The sequence below is a fragment of the Astatotilapia calliptera genome, chromosome 1 (genome assembly GCF_900246225.1).
Source record: "Astatotilapia calliptera chromosome 1, fAstCal1.2, whole genome shotgun sequence".
Classification (NCBI taxonomy): domain Eukaryota; kingdom Metazoa; phylum Chordata; class Actinopteri; order Cichliformes; family Cichlidae; genus Astatotilapia; species Astatotilapia calliptera.
In genome coordinates, this window is record NC_039302.1 from 33,403,019 (window position 1) to 33,416,859 (window position 13,841).

Below are 13,841 nucleotides of genomic sequence, written 5' to 3' on the forward strand. Positions count from 1 at the left end.
TGTGTGTGTGTGTGTGTGTGTGTGTGTGTGTGTGTGTGTGTGTGTGCATACAGTACATCAGTGGAGTGTCCCAACATTAAAAGCAATGAGCAGTGTACTTGCAATAAATACACTGTTGGGTGTGTCTATTCCAGGTTAAGCAATAACATTTGCAAGGGGCACATTACATATTAAGATTGATAAACACACACAAAATATGCAAACCTAAAGTGTCACAAACAAGGTTGGCAGGACTTGTCAAAACCAACCATGTTTGTGAATTTGGTTAAAACGTGAAAATTTTTTTTTTTTTTTTTTAAAATCTCAACAACCTTCCACGGCTGAAATCCAACCTGGGACCTTTCATACACATCGTCAAACAATCGGTCACCCAATACATGCTTTAAAGAGTGTTCTTTGAAAGCAAGTACAAAAATGCCCCTCTTTTCGTCGGCCATTTAGCATTCCACACTAATGAAAGCAATACTACCTATCAGTGACACTGCAAAATATGCATGTCCACAGCTCCTGTTCAATTAAAGAAACAAAGAATCAACGTGTTTCATGCTGGGAACTTCATTCATATGTTAATTGGTCAGCAAAGTATTTCACTAGGGATTTGGGAAAATCAAGTGATTCACATTTCTTCCCACTGACAATCTGAGTGAATCACTCTGTACCTAAAGAGTTAAGTAGGTTATCTGTCATATTATACAAAAAATTTCCATCTAGAGTTCAAATGACTAATACTGGAATATCGGAATATTTAAGCAACTGGTGGTGCTGAAAGACACATCAAAGGATCCCCAAATTTATTAAGATTCATGCTCTGGCTAAAATGGATATATGCAGCAAATGTCATGGGTACTCATCCAATAATAGCTAACACGTTTCTCCAAAAGACAAAAATGTCAATATTCTAAAGGTTAAAAAATGGATCTTGGAGGTCAGTAAGAATTATTCTTAGATACTTTCTTCAATATTTTACTTTTCTTCTAAAGTTTGCAATATATAATATATATAAAAGAGGTAATGTATATTCACAGGCTACGGTCATGGACGTGAATGCCACAACACACCACTACCACACTTCAATTTACAACACAACTATTCAAAAAGACTGGGCATTTATTCTCAGTTTATCAAGTTACTGCAAATATGGCAGACATAGTACTCCCACAAACCAGACCCGCCAACAGTTTTTGTGGTCTCTTTTTTGGGTCTGTAAAGTTAAACTATCTGTTTAGTTAAGCTTAGATGAATATCAGTGACGTTGATCTTTTCGTTTGTAAGACACCTATGAGAATTTCAAATCCCTTCATACTAAATGCACTTTGGGCACAGGTATTCTCCAAAATGCATGACCTTCAGTGTACAGAAAAATAAAGAAGGGATCCATCCTGTCATTTTCTTCCAATTTCTTTAAAATTAGGGTTAAGGTTGGGGGTTGAGCCTATTCCAGCTGTCACAAGGTGAGAGGTGGGATACACTCTGGACAGGCTTCTACTGGCTAACACAGAGAAAGAGACAACTATTAACACCTACGGCCAACTTAGAATCACCAATTAACCCAAGGTGAATGTCTCTGGACCCTGGGAGGAAGCAGGAGTAGAAGGACAACACAAAACTACACACAGAAGGGGTCCAGCCAGCCAGGGGATTCAAACTCAGAAGATTCTTGTTGTGAGGTAAGTGCTAATCACCACATCACTGTGCTACCCATAAAAATAAGGAATACTTTATCCCATATTTAAGAAATACCTTAACATGACTATCACTCATTCTTTTAGGTTTTCACGTCTGAAATATTCCTTCTCGGAAACTATTTGATAAAACAGGGAAACAGTCTGGTACGGGAACTGCTCTGCCTCGGACCGGAAGGCGTTGCAGAGGGTCGTGAAAACTGCCCAGCGCATCGCCGGAGCACCACTTCCTGCCATAAAAGACATCTACAGGAAGCGGTGTCTGAAAAGGGCTGGGAAAATCATCAAAGACCCCAGTCACCCATCACATGGACTCTTCACCCTCCTGCCCTCTGGGAGGCGCCACAGGAGCCTCCAGACTAAGACCACCAGGTACCGGAACAGCTTCTTCCCCACAGCTGTCAGACTCCTGAACTCTGCCTCCTGACATCTGACCCACGTTAAACTCATGGACTGAACATACACACACACACAATGGACAACCGTACCCTCAAACACACAATAATAACATGGAGTGAACCACCACTCACAACCACTAGCACTTTATATAGCCTCTGTAGAAACTATCTACACCCTCACTTATCTTAACTGCACTACTGTATAGCTCTGTGTAAATAATCATTCTGTACATTCGATAATCTTTAATCCTACAACTGTTTACAACTTGCATAGTTCCCATTTCTGTATAGCTGTATATCCCAGATTCTGTAAAGTTATTTATTTCATATTCTGTATAGTTTTTCATATTTATATCCTGTTCATAGCTTGTACTCACTACAGCCTTTACATACTTAGTTATAGAATATTCACAACATACTTCATACCGTGTACATTATAACATACCATAATAGACCCATTTCTGTAGTATACTTACATATCTATACTATTGCTAATATATATTGTAATATATCTATATCACTAAAGCACTTCTGGATGGATGCAAACTGCATTTCGTTGCCCTGTACCTGTGCATGTGCAATGACAATAAAGTTGAATTCTAATTCTAATTCTAAAATATACTGGGAAAAAAATACTTTTCACATAACAAAAAGACACAGCAGCAATAACATGTTGCATTGGTTGGTTGTTAAAGCTTAAAATTTCTGTAATATCCTTCCTCACTTAGTGAATGTCTCTCTCTTGCTTTCTCTGTGCAAGTGTCCTGATTCTAAAATGGCTATTAAAAATGCCTCACCAAATGTAAACTTAATCCCTGTATAATCAATTCTTCTTCTTGGCCACCCTTGTTAGGTGGCAAATCTGTTCTCTCCCCCCACCACCACATTATTAGTCACACAATCAACAAGCCACTTCAACACAGAGGTAGTTTAATTGGATGCTGCACAGAGCATTACCATGTCCGTTGCCTAGCAATGGAGCCTTATGCTGGTATTGCCGTCTTTGTGCATGTTTTTCCCCTAAAATGGCATCTAAAATTACCTTGCAATTACTACCTTTCCCTCAGACAAGTTCTTATCATGCTCCTGATACTTCCTTCCAGGCGGTGCTCTTTTTGAAATGAAGTGATGTGGCCCCTGGAGGTTACTGTGATCCTCTACGGGAGACAGATCTTATGAGTGTGAATACTCCCACAGAACATCATTCAAAAGATAAGGACATCTCCTGTAGCCATTTTTGCTATGATGACTACGGAAGCTTTGATGACCACTGAAGCACCTGCTCACATTGGCTGTCTATTTTCTAAAGCTGGACCTCCTGGCTGTCCTGTAAGAGCGGTTTACCTGTTAATTAGGTGTCACTGTGGTGACAAGTAATCAGAAGAGAACATCTACACCTACAATGAAGTGCTTAATGACAGGCTTTCTTTTGTCATTCAAAAAATAAAACAGAGAAATATACTGTACTTTTGTTTTGTGGCATCACCCCTTTTAAGTGCTAACAAATAGTAGCCTGAGGACCATTATTTTGACAAAATGGTCTAAAAATATATCTGGTATATCTACATAATTACATTTTAATACACAAAGTTTACACAATGAACTCTGTTGGAGAAACTAAATGACAAAAAATGTCACTTTGTTAAAACAGGCGTCAGCTTCCCAAATGTTTTACGAAAGAGATAAATTTACTGCAAAACAAATGAGCATGAAGCTGTTACGAATGTGTTGCAGTTAGAGACAGAGGCTGGGGGAGGATGATGGCAACAAAAGAGATGATGAGCCATTTGCAATGTGTCACCACCAGGTTGGTTGGCTGAAGTGCCCAATAAGCAAGCTAAATGAGGCCTTGACACTGCCCAAGTAACTATTTCTGACTTCCCCCAGCCCTTTGCTGGCAGTGCTAATGTAGGGAGGTCACCCAATACACTACTATAGTGCTGTTTACAGGGACACTGGACTTAGATTGGGGTCATGACACAGCCCTGCAACAGCCTCAATCCTCCTTGAACGACACTAACAAAATACCTCACTGTAAAATAAGATGCTGAAGAAAGCATCCTTTAAACAGCAGCGCTGACACAAAGTTAAAAACAGAGTAAATATACTGGGTGACCAGTTTATTGGGGTTTCTTAGTTAGATTTATTGCGAAATACAGTAATATAATGTAATATAATCAATGTCTGTTACCTTTAAAAGACAAAAAAAACCCACATCTTTCAATCATCTGCTTGACATGTTGATTGACATGTTGATATGCTGCTATTAGTAGCTTAAGTAAAGACAGGTGCTTTAACTGAGCTACAGTATATGAAAAAAAAAACTGCAACCTGGAGTTTATTTTAGGCTTCATGAATTCTTTGTTCTTCCATTTTACCTACAAAGAGTGTGCTGAGCAGAAGTGGGAAGTAACAAAGTATAACTACTTAGGTGTCTGTACTTTACTTGAGCATTTATTTTTCTGACAACTTTTTATTTTCACTCTCTACATTTTTATACAAATATCTGTATCTTCTACTTCTTACATTTCCAAATTGAATTTGTTATTTTGGGTTTCCACAAATTTGAGGGAAGTTTTTATTTCTTAGCACTGTTCGCCTTCCAAATAAAGCGAACAATGATGCATAAAAGACAATGCTACTTGTGCATCCAGTGCAATTTATAATTTCTGCATAATCTGTAGCAGATGTTCATAAGGCATGGTCTTGGTACTTTAGCATCAAACTAGCATTACCAAAGAGGAGCGAGTATAAAGGGAATAATGGGTTTTTTTTGTGGCAAGTAATTCAAAATGCAATTTTTCTATCAGCTCACCAAATATCGGCAACCACATAAGGTACAGTTGCTAGGTTTATCAAAACAGATGCCAAGCGTCTTGTCTGGAGGAAACTAAGCAACAGTCGTCACTTGGGCAATGCCATACCTACAGTAAAGCATGGTGGTGGTAGCATTATGTGTGGGGGCATTTTTCAGCAGTAAGAACTGTGAGATCAGTTCCAGAGAGCTTTAGAGAGCCTGTATCTCAAACCAAGGCAAAGGTTTATCTTCCAACAGAACAGTGACACTAAGCACACAGCGAAGTTCATAAAGAGATGGCTTTGGGACCACTCTGAATGTCCTTGAGTGGCCCAGCCAGAGCCCAAATTTAACCTAAGTGAACATCTCTGGACAGATCTGAAAATGGCTGCACATCAATGCTCCCCAACCCACCTGATGGAGCCTAAACTTCCCAGAAATAGGTGTATATAAATAATGATGATGATGATGATGATGATGATGATGATGATGATGATGATGTAGTATATAAATAGGCGCAAAAAGACTTGAGGCTACAGTAACTGCCTAAGGTGCTTGACTATAAATAATGAATTATGACAAACATATTAATATCATAATAGAATATGAATACGTAAAAGCATCAATGTCACTTTAAAGACAAATTTATTTTAAACTGGCTAACTAACAGGATCCAGATTGTCTTCAAAACTCATTCTCTCCCTGCTTAAGCCGCACTGTTATACTCCAGCCGGTACCGCTTAGAGGAGCAGGTGGTCGCAGCAGACAGCGAGCTGAGCCATTCTCAAGACTCACCCACTGCGTTGCTCACCCCTCCTCCCACCCTTCCTCTGCCCTTTATCTTTCCAGGCATCCTTTTATTTCAAACCATCCATCCTTTCCGGCTCAGCTTTATCACTCCATCACTTCCTGCCTACTTTTCTCTCCTCTCTCTTCCTCCATCTGCATGCCCCCACAGATAGCAGCAGCCAAAGAGTCTGACATCGACCAGATGTACAGCAAGTGTCCCCACCCCCCACAGGTTCTTCTCTCTAAGCTGTTTCCTTGCATTCACCACAGCAAGTGATTGTAGTTGAATGTACTTGACAAGTCATAAGAATTTACTATAATGATCACTGTCCTTGTGTGTTTTCTGTGATTGCACATATGCACTGCAAGATATGACTACCTAAAGCAGAGAATCTAAAAAAAAAGTAAAAGACAGGCTGACGTGTAGGCCATCACTCTGACAGACAAGCTGCAGCACACTTGATAAAGAAACACATTCTAATTTGTATTAAAACAACCCCCAAAAAACAAAGATTTTTTTTTTCAATTCTGCAACAAAAAGGGGAAATTTATTGACTTTCTCCTAATCCCTAAACAGATTAAATATGAATTAAAATCTTCTCTGGTTAAATTGTGACAGCCTTGGGAAAAACCTCATAGCTCAAAAAGATACCTGCAGTGAGTATGACATGACTAAATCCTTTCTGATTACCTTAAACACAAGGATTAGCTTCCAGAGGAAAAACAAAAATCCTCCCATAAGTATAAGTGACAGCGCTACACTTAGTGGGCAGAAGGACAGGAGTGAGATGCTGTAAAACAAGAATGAGGTGATTTCTCCATTCACTGGTGAAGAAAATGACTGTTCCATTTTCCCCTAGTCAAGCTGAACTTGTGGCATTAAATATATTTTGGTCTTTTTTTCCCAGTTCCTCAAGTTCTCTCTAGAAAAAGAATAAAATAAAAAATACATCTTTGCAGAATGAACTTTATGAAACAATTCAGCTACACCACATCTGCATCGTATGGAGATTTTTGGAGAAAAATGCACCAGTTCTTTTTTCTTTTTTTTTTATGAACACTAAATTTATTCAGGAGATTATATGGATTTTATGTCTCCAAACACCAAAAGGTTATGTTTGCAGCTGTAAGAAGACAGTGATTACTGTGGTTTACAGTAGGCAGGGTCTCCGTGCTGCACTGACTGATACAAATAAATAGAAAAAAATGGCATTATGGACAAAGTCACTATAAATAAGTAAAAACTAACAAATGATACATTTTAACAGCAAAAGGATCCAGATTTTTCTTTTTTTGGGTGGCAGGGTGGGGGGGATTGCTTACTTTTCAATCAATTCATAAGCTTTACTAAATAAAAGACTATAAAAGACTCAGTCTCAGAAGTCATGCTTTAAAATAGGTGATAACAGGTATCAACCTTTACACCAAAACAGTACAAGGACACCAGCAGAGGAATGAGCCACAAAACAAAACAGTGTTGAAGAGATTTAGGTCTCAGCTGAAACTGATCATAGGCCAACAGAAATGGAGCAATATGCTAGCAAGAAGGTTAAGTGGAAGGCAACACTGCACTTTTAGAGTGAGGTGACCATAGGCAGTGTTTTCAAAGCCAGGCTTTATGTAAACATTATTCACGCTTGGGGTCTTGTATGTTCTGGCTGTAGGAACCAGGCCCTGTAGGAGGTTTTCTAGAGTTGTTTTTATGGGAGAAAAAAAACCTACCAATTCCAGGCCACGTCTTAGTGTGCCATGAACCTATGCCCAAAGGGCTTGGTTAAACTGCTGCAATCAGTGGTGGTGGAAACCTATTCCATCCTCCCTTGGGTCACAATGGAAACAATGTCTAAAAGGCTTGATTAGTGGGGAGTTTCTGTGAACTCCCAACCTCACACATGCGCCAGCTACAGCATTGGAAAGGTTCCTCCTGGATTTTTTTCCACCTTTTTTTCCTCTTAGTAGCTGTACTCAATTCCACGTTCAAGGTTATCAAACACCCGTAGTGCAAACATGCAGTGACACAAAATGTCTCAAAATTATAGAAAATGAGATCCTTGTAGCACCTTACTGTACAGTGTAAGCTCACTTTATCGACCTGCTGAACGATTTGAAACAACAAATGATTTGGGTATATTTTGGGCAAATCAGGAGGTGATTAGGGGTAAGAAATTTGTGCAGTTAAACAAAGCAATGCATTTGCAGTGATGGTGAATTATGCCGGGAGATCACAAATCATAAATTGAGGGAAAACATTTCTATATCGTTATGCAGGAAATATTATTCCACTACAGAAACAAAAGAAAAGTCCCAACATGAAGCCAAAGATGACCAAAAAAGGAATAAAATAATACTCATTTAGTTTAATTTTAGTTTTTTTAAATTTATGTGCATGATACATCAGTAAAGTATCATAGGCACTTTTGCAATATGCAGTCATTTATGATCGAAGTTTCTCTGATAATTTCCCTTAAGTCAATGTAACCTTTGTACAAGGTTGTGACAGTTTTGAAAACATGCAAAGCTGAAAGACTTGATACAATTGACAACATAAGTTGTACTAAGAACACCAAAGCATTTTACAGTTGTTATTCATGCTTAGGCAATGCTTAAACATCAGACTTACCAGCAGTGAAGTCCTTGTTGAGGTCAATGAAAGCATTGGAGTGAGGCATACGCATGGCGCCAGTTAAACTCAGTGCTTTGCTGCACACTTCAGTCCTAAGAGAAGCCAAAGTTATAAAACAACCAAAGAATTTAGACACACCACAGAATTGAACTTCAGGTGTAACAGCACTAGAAATAAAGATAGAAAACTCTTAGTTTGGAAACTTTTCCATTACCTTTTGGTGAGATAGCAGACTACACTGGAGGAAGAGCTGATGACTCCAAAAACATCTGGAATCATGTCCCCATTAAAACTGAAAAGATTGTTTTTCTTTTAATGAAAACAAGACTTCAGGAGAGACGGAGATCACCAAAGTAGTCATTTTGAAGGACTTCAATGATGAGGGAGGTAAAACATGAGGTAATGGTTGCTAATATATTGGAAAAGTTAGATAAGATTTATTATTGAAAACTAAGACAAAAAAAACTCTGTAAAAACCAAGTTTGACTAAAAATGCACAAATGGAGCCAAAAATCGAAATCAAGCAAATTATTTAAAATTCAAAGCAATTCATGTAAATTTACACTGATACTTACTCCATGACAAGAGGTTGATCACTAAAGGTGTGATTCAGCTTAATCCCCCCTCCAATATCTATACAAAATGAAGAAGGTAAAAAGGCCTTGAGTATTAATGGTTTGACAAGAACACAGAACAGAAATCAGTGGTTTTGCTTAACTGAAGTCAACAGCTACAAATTGCTAAAAATAGCTAAAGCTTGAAATATTCATTATGCAATGGTTTTTCTTGTATATATATTCTGCCTGTAGTTCAATAAAAAAGGAATCCCTAAACAGAAAATATACACATAAAAAAGAAACTAAAAAAGAAACAAATCTGAATAATCAGGTGATGAGCTTCTACTGGCATTGTATATTAAGCAAAAGTTGGTAACATGTGGAAAATGAGGTATCATTTTTATTGATCTAGTTAATGTTTATTGTTTTGGACTGAATGGTGATAGCCTATAAAAGAAAAAAGGACAGCAGTTGCTAATAAAATTAACAATGTGTCTTTTAAATTACGGTTTCCCAGTGAGTCATGATATTGTGGCAGTGACCCTCCAAAAGGTCCTAAAAGTGAAACATCTATGCTTTCTTCACTGTAAATTACTGCAATACCAACTCTAAAACAGCAAATGGAAAGTTTGGCGGGCAATGTACACATTTTGTGATTTATGTTACATCATGTGTTGCAGCAATGATTGATTCACTAAGAATTACTGCATTGCAATAATATGCCTCCATCAACTTGTAATATAAGCAGTAAAATCTGTGGGGAAATTAATATGTGTGGATACAAAGTATAGTATCACCAATGACAAATCTGAGCAAATGCATAATCTTGACAATGTTTTGCTTCTGTTGTAACAAGTGGATAGAGAGGCCAAGACTTTCTGTTCTCTCTACCAACCATTGTTTACAAATGCAATTTAAAAAAAATTAAAGTATCATCAGAGAGTAGAAACGGTTTTTGAGTTTCCATTTCAGCAAGCATTGATGGTTGTCGATCTCTATGTGTTAGTCCTGGGAGAGACTCGCGACTTGTCCAGGGTATGGCTTTTTCCTGTGACGGCAGGGCAGCATTTGTAAATAAATCACTATTAGAGCTGTACCTAATGTCTGGTTGTGCCCCCAAAAGATGAAAACTTCTGTTTCCTGGCCATTCTTAGCTGTGAGAAGGACATCCATCTGAGAGTCTCCATCATAATCTCCGGGAACCACGCTGGTGATGTTTCTGAAACAGCAAGAAAAGTACTGAGTAAACATAATGCTGAAATGCGAGTAAGTTCAGTTTGTCAGCACTGAACATAGTTACAATCATAAATTAAGACCAGTGCCATAATAAAGCTAATGGAGTGAAATAACAAACACATATGCATACTTTCCCAAAATGTTTTTGGCTTGAACTTTGGGCTTGAAGTAAGGTGGTTTGGAGTCAGCCAAGAATATGACCAAATCAGTCTCTGAAACAAAAAGAAGACAATATAAAGACGTTTAAAAAATTTAAGTTTACTTACTTTTTATTTAAGTATATATTTTTCACAAGTCATTCTGAAATGTCATTGCAGAGAAAACACAGGTGCATTTAATAAAAATACAGCAAGACCAGGCTAATTGTCGTCCAGAGGTGGACTTCCCCCCCCTCTGGCTGCTATGAGACGTTTAAACTTCGGTTTTAAAAATAAAGAAGCAAACCAAAGCTACATTGTAGCTCAATGTGTAGGTAAAAACGCATTTTATATACATTAATACATGTCAAATTACATTTTATATTAAATTGATTACATTTAGTGTTTTAACTCAATATACATAATTTGTGCAAACTGTTAATAAGAAGCCTTACTGACTGTTTGCTGTGTGAAGTGTGGATGAGTAAACCTACGTTCTTTGATCGTGAAGATGTCTGTCTGTTTATCCGAATTAAAATCTCCGAAAGCTGCCACCGTCCCATAATTCCCGGGACCGAAAAGGTCGGCCGTTACATCTTGAAGAGCAAATGTGTTATACTGTCCCCCCAAAAGTAACAAAAACGCTAAAGTAATTAATTTAAGCGTCCAAATCATCTTCCTGTCAGTGTAGCTCCCAACAACAACACTGACTGTAATACGGCGCACTGCTTTACAGCAGAAGGAAATGGTAGCTGCTTTTTAAGTAATTACACATAACATTTAACGGCGTTAAGCATATGTCGTGCTTTTTTATTTCTAGTGGGAAAAGCTGCAAGTAACGTTTAGAAATAAAGATAAATAATATGACATTAGAATTTCCTTATTTACGTCAGTGTCGTGCTCCCCGAGCTATTTCACAGCTATCAAGTCACTGAGAGTTACTTAGAAACAAACCGGAAACGGAAAGAAATTGTGTTCTTAATAAATATGAGACACATATTAACTATCGAAATGAGTGCGTTAATAAAAATAAATTCAATATCTTAACACGCAGAAGATAATTTGTGGAAACACTCGGGCTTTATTTACCGGTAAGCCACGGCAGAATTTAGCCTTATGATTTCTTACCCTATGCTGAGAAGCCCGATTCGCGTTTTATTTTGAAAGAAGCTACCGGATACACCTTAGCTTTGTAGCTATTTTAACATTTTCATAAACATGGCGAGCTTAGCAGATGTCGGGTGGAAGCTCTTGGAATTTAAAGCCCGATCAAAGCGATCAGGTCTGACATAACTTTGCATGATCTTCTGCATTGTGACACGCCCGCTTTTTCTGTTGTGCTTGCAGTGCCTCTGTACGTAGTGCCTCTGTTCTGCCCGTTTTAATGTGTCTACTGCACTGTTGGTAGAAGCATGAAAGGTCAGAGGTGTAAATGTGAAGCACTCAAGAGCTATTTTAAGAGCTTCTCATCAGGTCGCTGTGAGATCTCGCCCATAGTAAAACTGTGCTGCTGTATATTACTGTGTTAAACTGTGTTCCTGAAGGACTGTGCGGGCCTGTGAAAGCTGACACATTATGCTACTCTTGCGCTGTGGGAATGTGTCGGATATTGCACAAACGTTACCTAAACTCTTAACTGTCGCCAGCTGTAAGAAGCCAACCATTTTAAGAACTGCTGATAACCATCTACTTTAAAAGAGATCTTGGTGTGAAATTATGATTTAACAAGAGGTGTATCCCAGTGTAGCCTAATAACGCAGCATTCTGAAAGCATACCATTTATGTTATGAAGAATAAAGTGCAGTAATTAGTCAAATTATGTCCTAATATAGTGATGTAGTCATTTAAACCATGTATTGTCATCTTTCATTATAACTCTACTCTTCATCACTCATTTCTAAAGAAATACAATGGATTGTAATTTCTTGCATGTTCTTGATTATTGTCGTCATCCCAGGATGTAATTCGTTGTTGATTCATGCATGTCTAAAATTGTAACTCTCTGCTACTAACTCATTTACTGTGAATTGCTGTAGATTTGTGATTTAGCTGAGAGTCGCTTGGCCTTAAATTCACCTTTTGAGAATGGCCGGTTCGGCTGCGATTACCAAGCTCCACCGGACAGTTTACAGACTCGGTAAGTAGTGACAGCAGATCTGAGGGAAACAGCTGAAGGGGACATAGGTGACGATATCTGGACTCTAGACCATATACTTATTTCACGATTACAGGAAAACATATGTTGTGAATGTGATCATCCTATTCCTTCAAACAGCAACCCAGAAAAGTTCAGGTCAGAACATTTTTTTCCGTGTTTACAAGAAAAGAAAACCATCTCATGCTTGGACTGTTGGGAATTCTGACGTGCAAAGTAGAGTATTACCCATAATCTTCTGTAATTTCACACTGTTGATACAGTGTGGCTTATGTGGATTAAACTCAGAAGAATTATATTGCTCCTCCACAGTAAGCATGAAAGATCCTGATATGGCACAAAATGAATTTACAGTATTAATGAAGTCACTGAAGTTAGTCAGGGGATTGTTTAAAACCAAGCAAACAGTGACAGCTTACATTTGTCTGATCTCATGTTAGAAATTAAAATTGGAACATTGTACTTCCTCCATGCCTGTTTAAAGTGTTATCTTTAAAAAGAGATGGATTGGCTTTGTCCCCAGCAACTTTTATGCTGATGGAAATTATGCTAATTTCAGTAAGAATGTGAATTTTTCAGTACCTGTGGTACTGACCCAAGGTCAAACCTATTAAAATGCAAATCTCAGCAAAGTGAAAAGTGTCTGAAAATGGAGAAAGTCTAACAAATTGGGGCTTCCCTCAAACTGCTACTCTCTCTCAGTTCAGAGGAAAATGTCTGCTCACGAGTCGCAGCTACTTTCTGAATGTTTAGCTCAGGGCTTGAATATCATTTTGTGTGCTGAGACTTTTGTGAGTCTCAGCACAGATGTGTTGCAGTGAAAAACAGAATGTACTGATAGCATGTGTGTATTGTTTCTGTGTTTTGTCTGCTGCCTGTTCTTGTGTCCCAAGAAATGAAATCTATATTACTGTATAGATCAATGTAAACATCAGCTTTAGTTTGATGGATACATACAACCGCAAGCCTACAATTTTAGTCTTCTTTTTTAACTGGAAACATCCAACAAAAAATAAATGTATTCTGAAACTGTTGCTAAACTTAAACCTCTAAAGAACATCAGTTTTGGGAATGCTATTGAAGGACTGTGTTTGCAAGTGTTTGTGTTTAATATGTATATTCTTCTTCAGGCTCCATCTATGAACCTCTGAAGCTGTCAAATCTCCAGCGGGAAGATGAACCCCTCTGGGAGAAGCTGGACCGCTACTACAGTGCAGGTAAATACATTTGCTCACTCTTTGGAAGCTGCGGATTAATAATGTAAAGATGTGTAGAAGAAATGGCAATCAGAGGAGTTTGCAGGCATTTTGGTACTTTTATGGAGGAGTCTGATCATTCACGTGTAATATTTTTCCCCTGATGTAATTGTATTAATTTCCACTCAATTTCTGCCATGTCATTAAACATAAGAGGAACTAGTCCCTGTTATTCCGTATTACAGGAACATTAGATCGCTAATTTCCCATA

The 13,841-nt window shown here is 38.1% G+C and overlaps 2 protein-coding genes across 5 annotated transcripts in view; one reads left to right on the forward strand and one right to left on the reverse strand.

The window, feature by feature from the left end:
* itfg1 (integrin alpha FG-GAP repeat containing 1) overlaps positions 1-11,140 on the reverse strand; it is a 163,333-nt gene extending 152,193 nt beyond the window's left edge. The window contains exons 1-6 of the mRNA XM_026175418.1: positions 10,714-11,140; positions 10,213-10,294; positions 9,944-10,065; positions 8,865-8,922; positions 8,504-8,581; positions 8,287-8,381 (exon numbers count right to left, since the gene is read on the reverse strand). Coding sequence (XP_026031203.1) covers positions 8,287-8,381; positions 8,504-8,581; positions 8,865-8,922; positions 9,944-10,065; positions 10,213-10,294; positions 10,714-10,894 — 616 coding nt within the window. The 5' untranslated portion in view covers positions 10,895-11,140. The remainder of the gene's footprint in view (positions 1-8,286; positions 8,382-8,503; positions 8,582-8,864; positions 8,923-9,943; positions 10,066-10,212; positions 10,295-10,713) is intronic.
* A 280-nt stretch (positions 11,141-11,420) lies between these two features.
* Positions 11,421-13,841, forward strand: part of phkb (phosphorylase kinase, beta) — a 102,956-nt gene continuing 100,535 nt past the window's right edge. For 2 of the 4 annotated variants that reach the window (XM_026175445.1, XM_026175454.1), the window contains exons 1-3: positions 11,439-11,501; positions 12,256-12,356; positions 13,505-13,591. In XM_026175445.1, the coding sequence (XP_026031230.1) occupies positions 12,305-12,356; positions 13,505-13,591 (139 nt within the window). In that variant the 5' untranslated portion in view covers positions 11,439-11,501; positions 12,256-12,304. Of the gene's footprint in view, positions 11,502-12,255; positions 12,357-13,504; positions 13,592-13,841 lie in introns of all 4 variants that reach the window. The other 2 variants (XM_026175432.1, XM_026175439.1) reach the window with 1 other exon arrangement.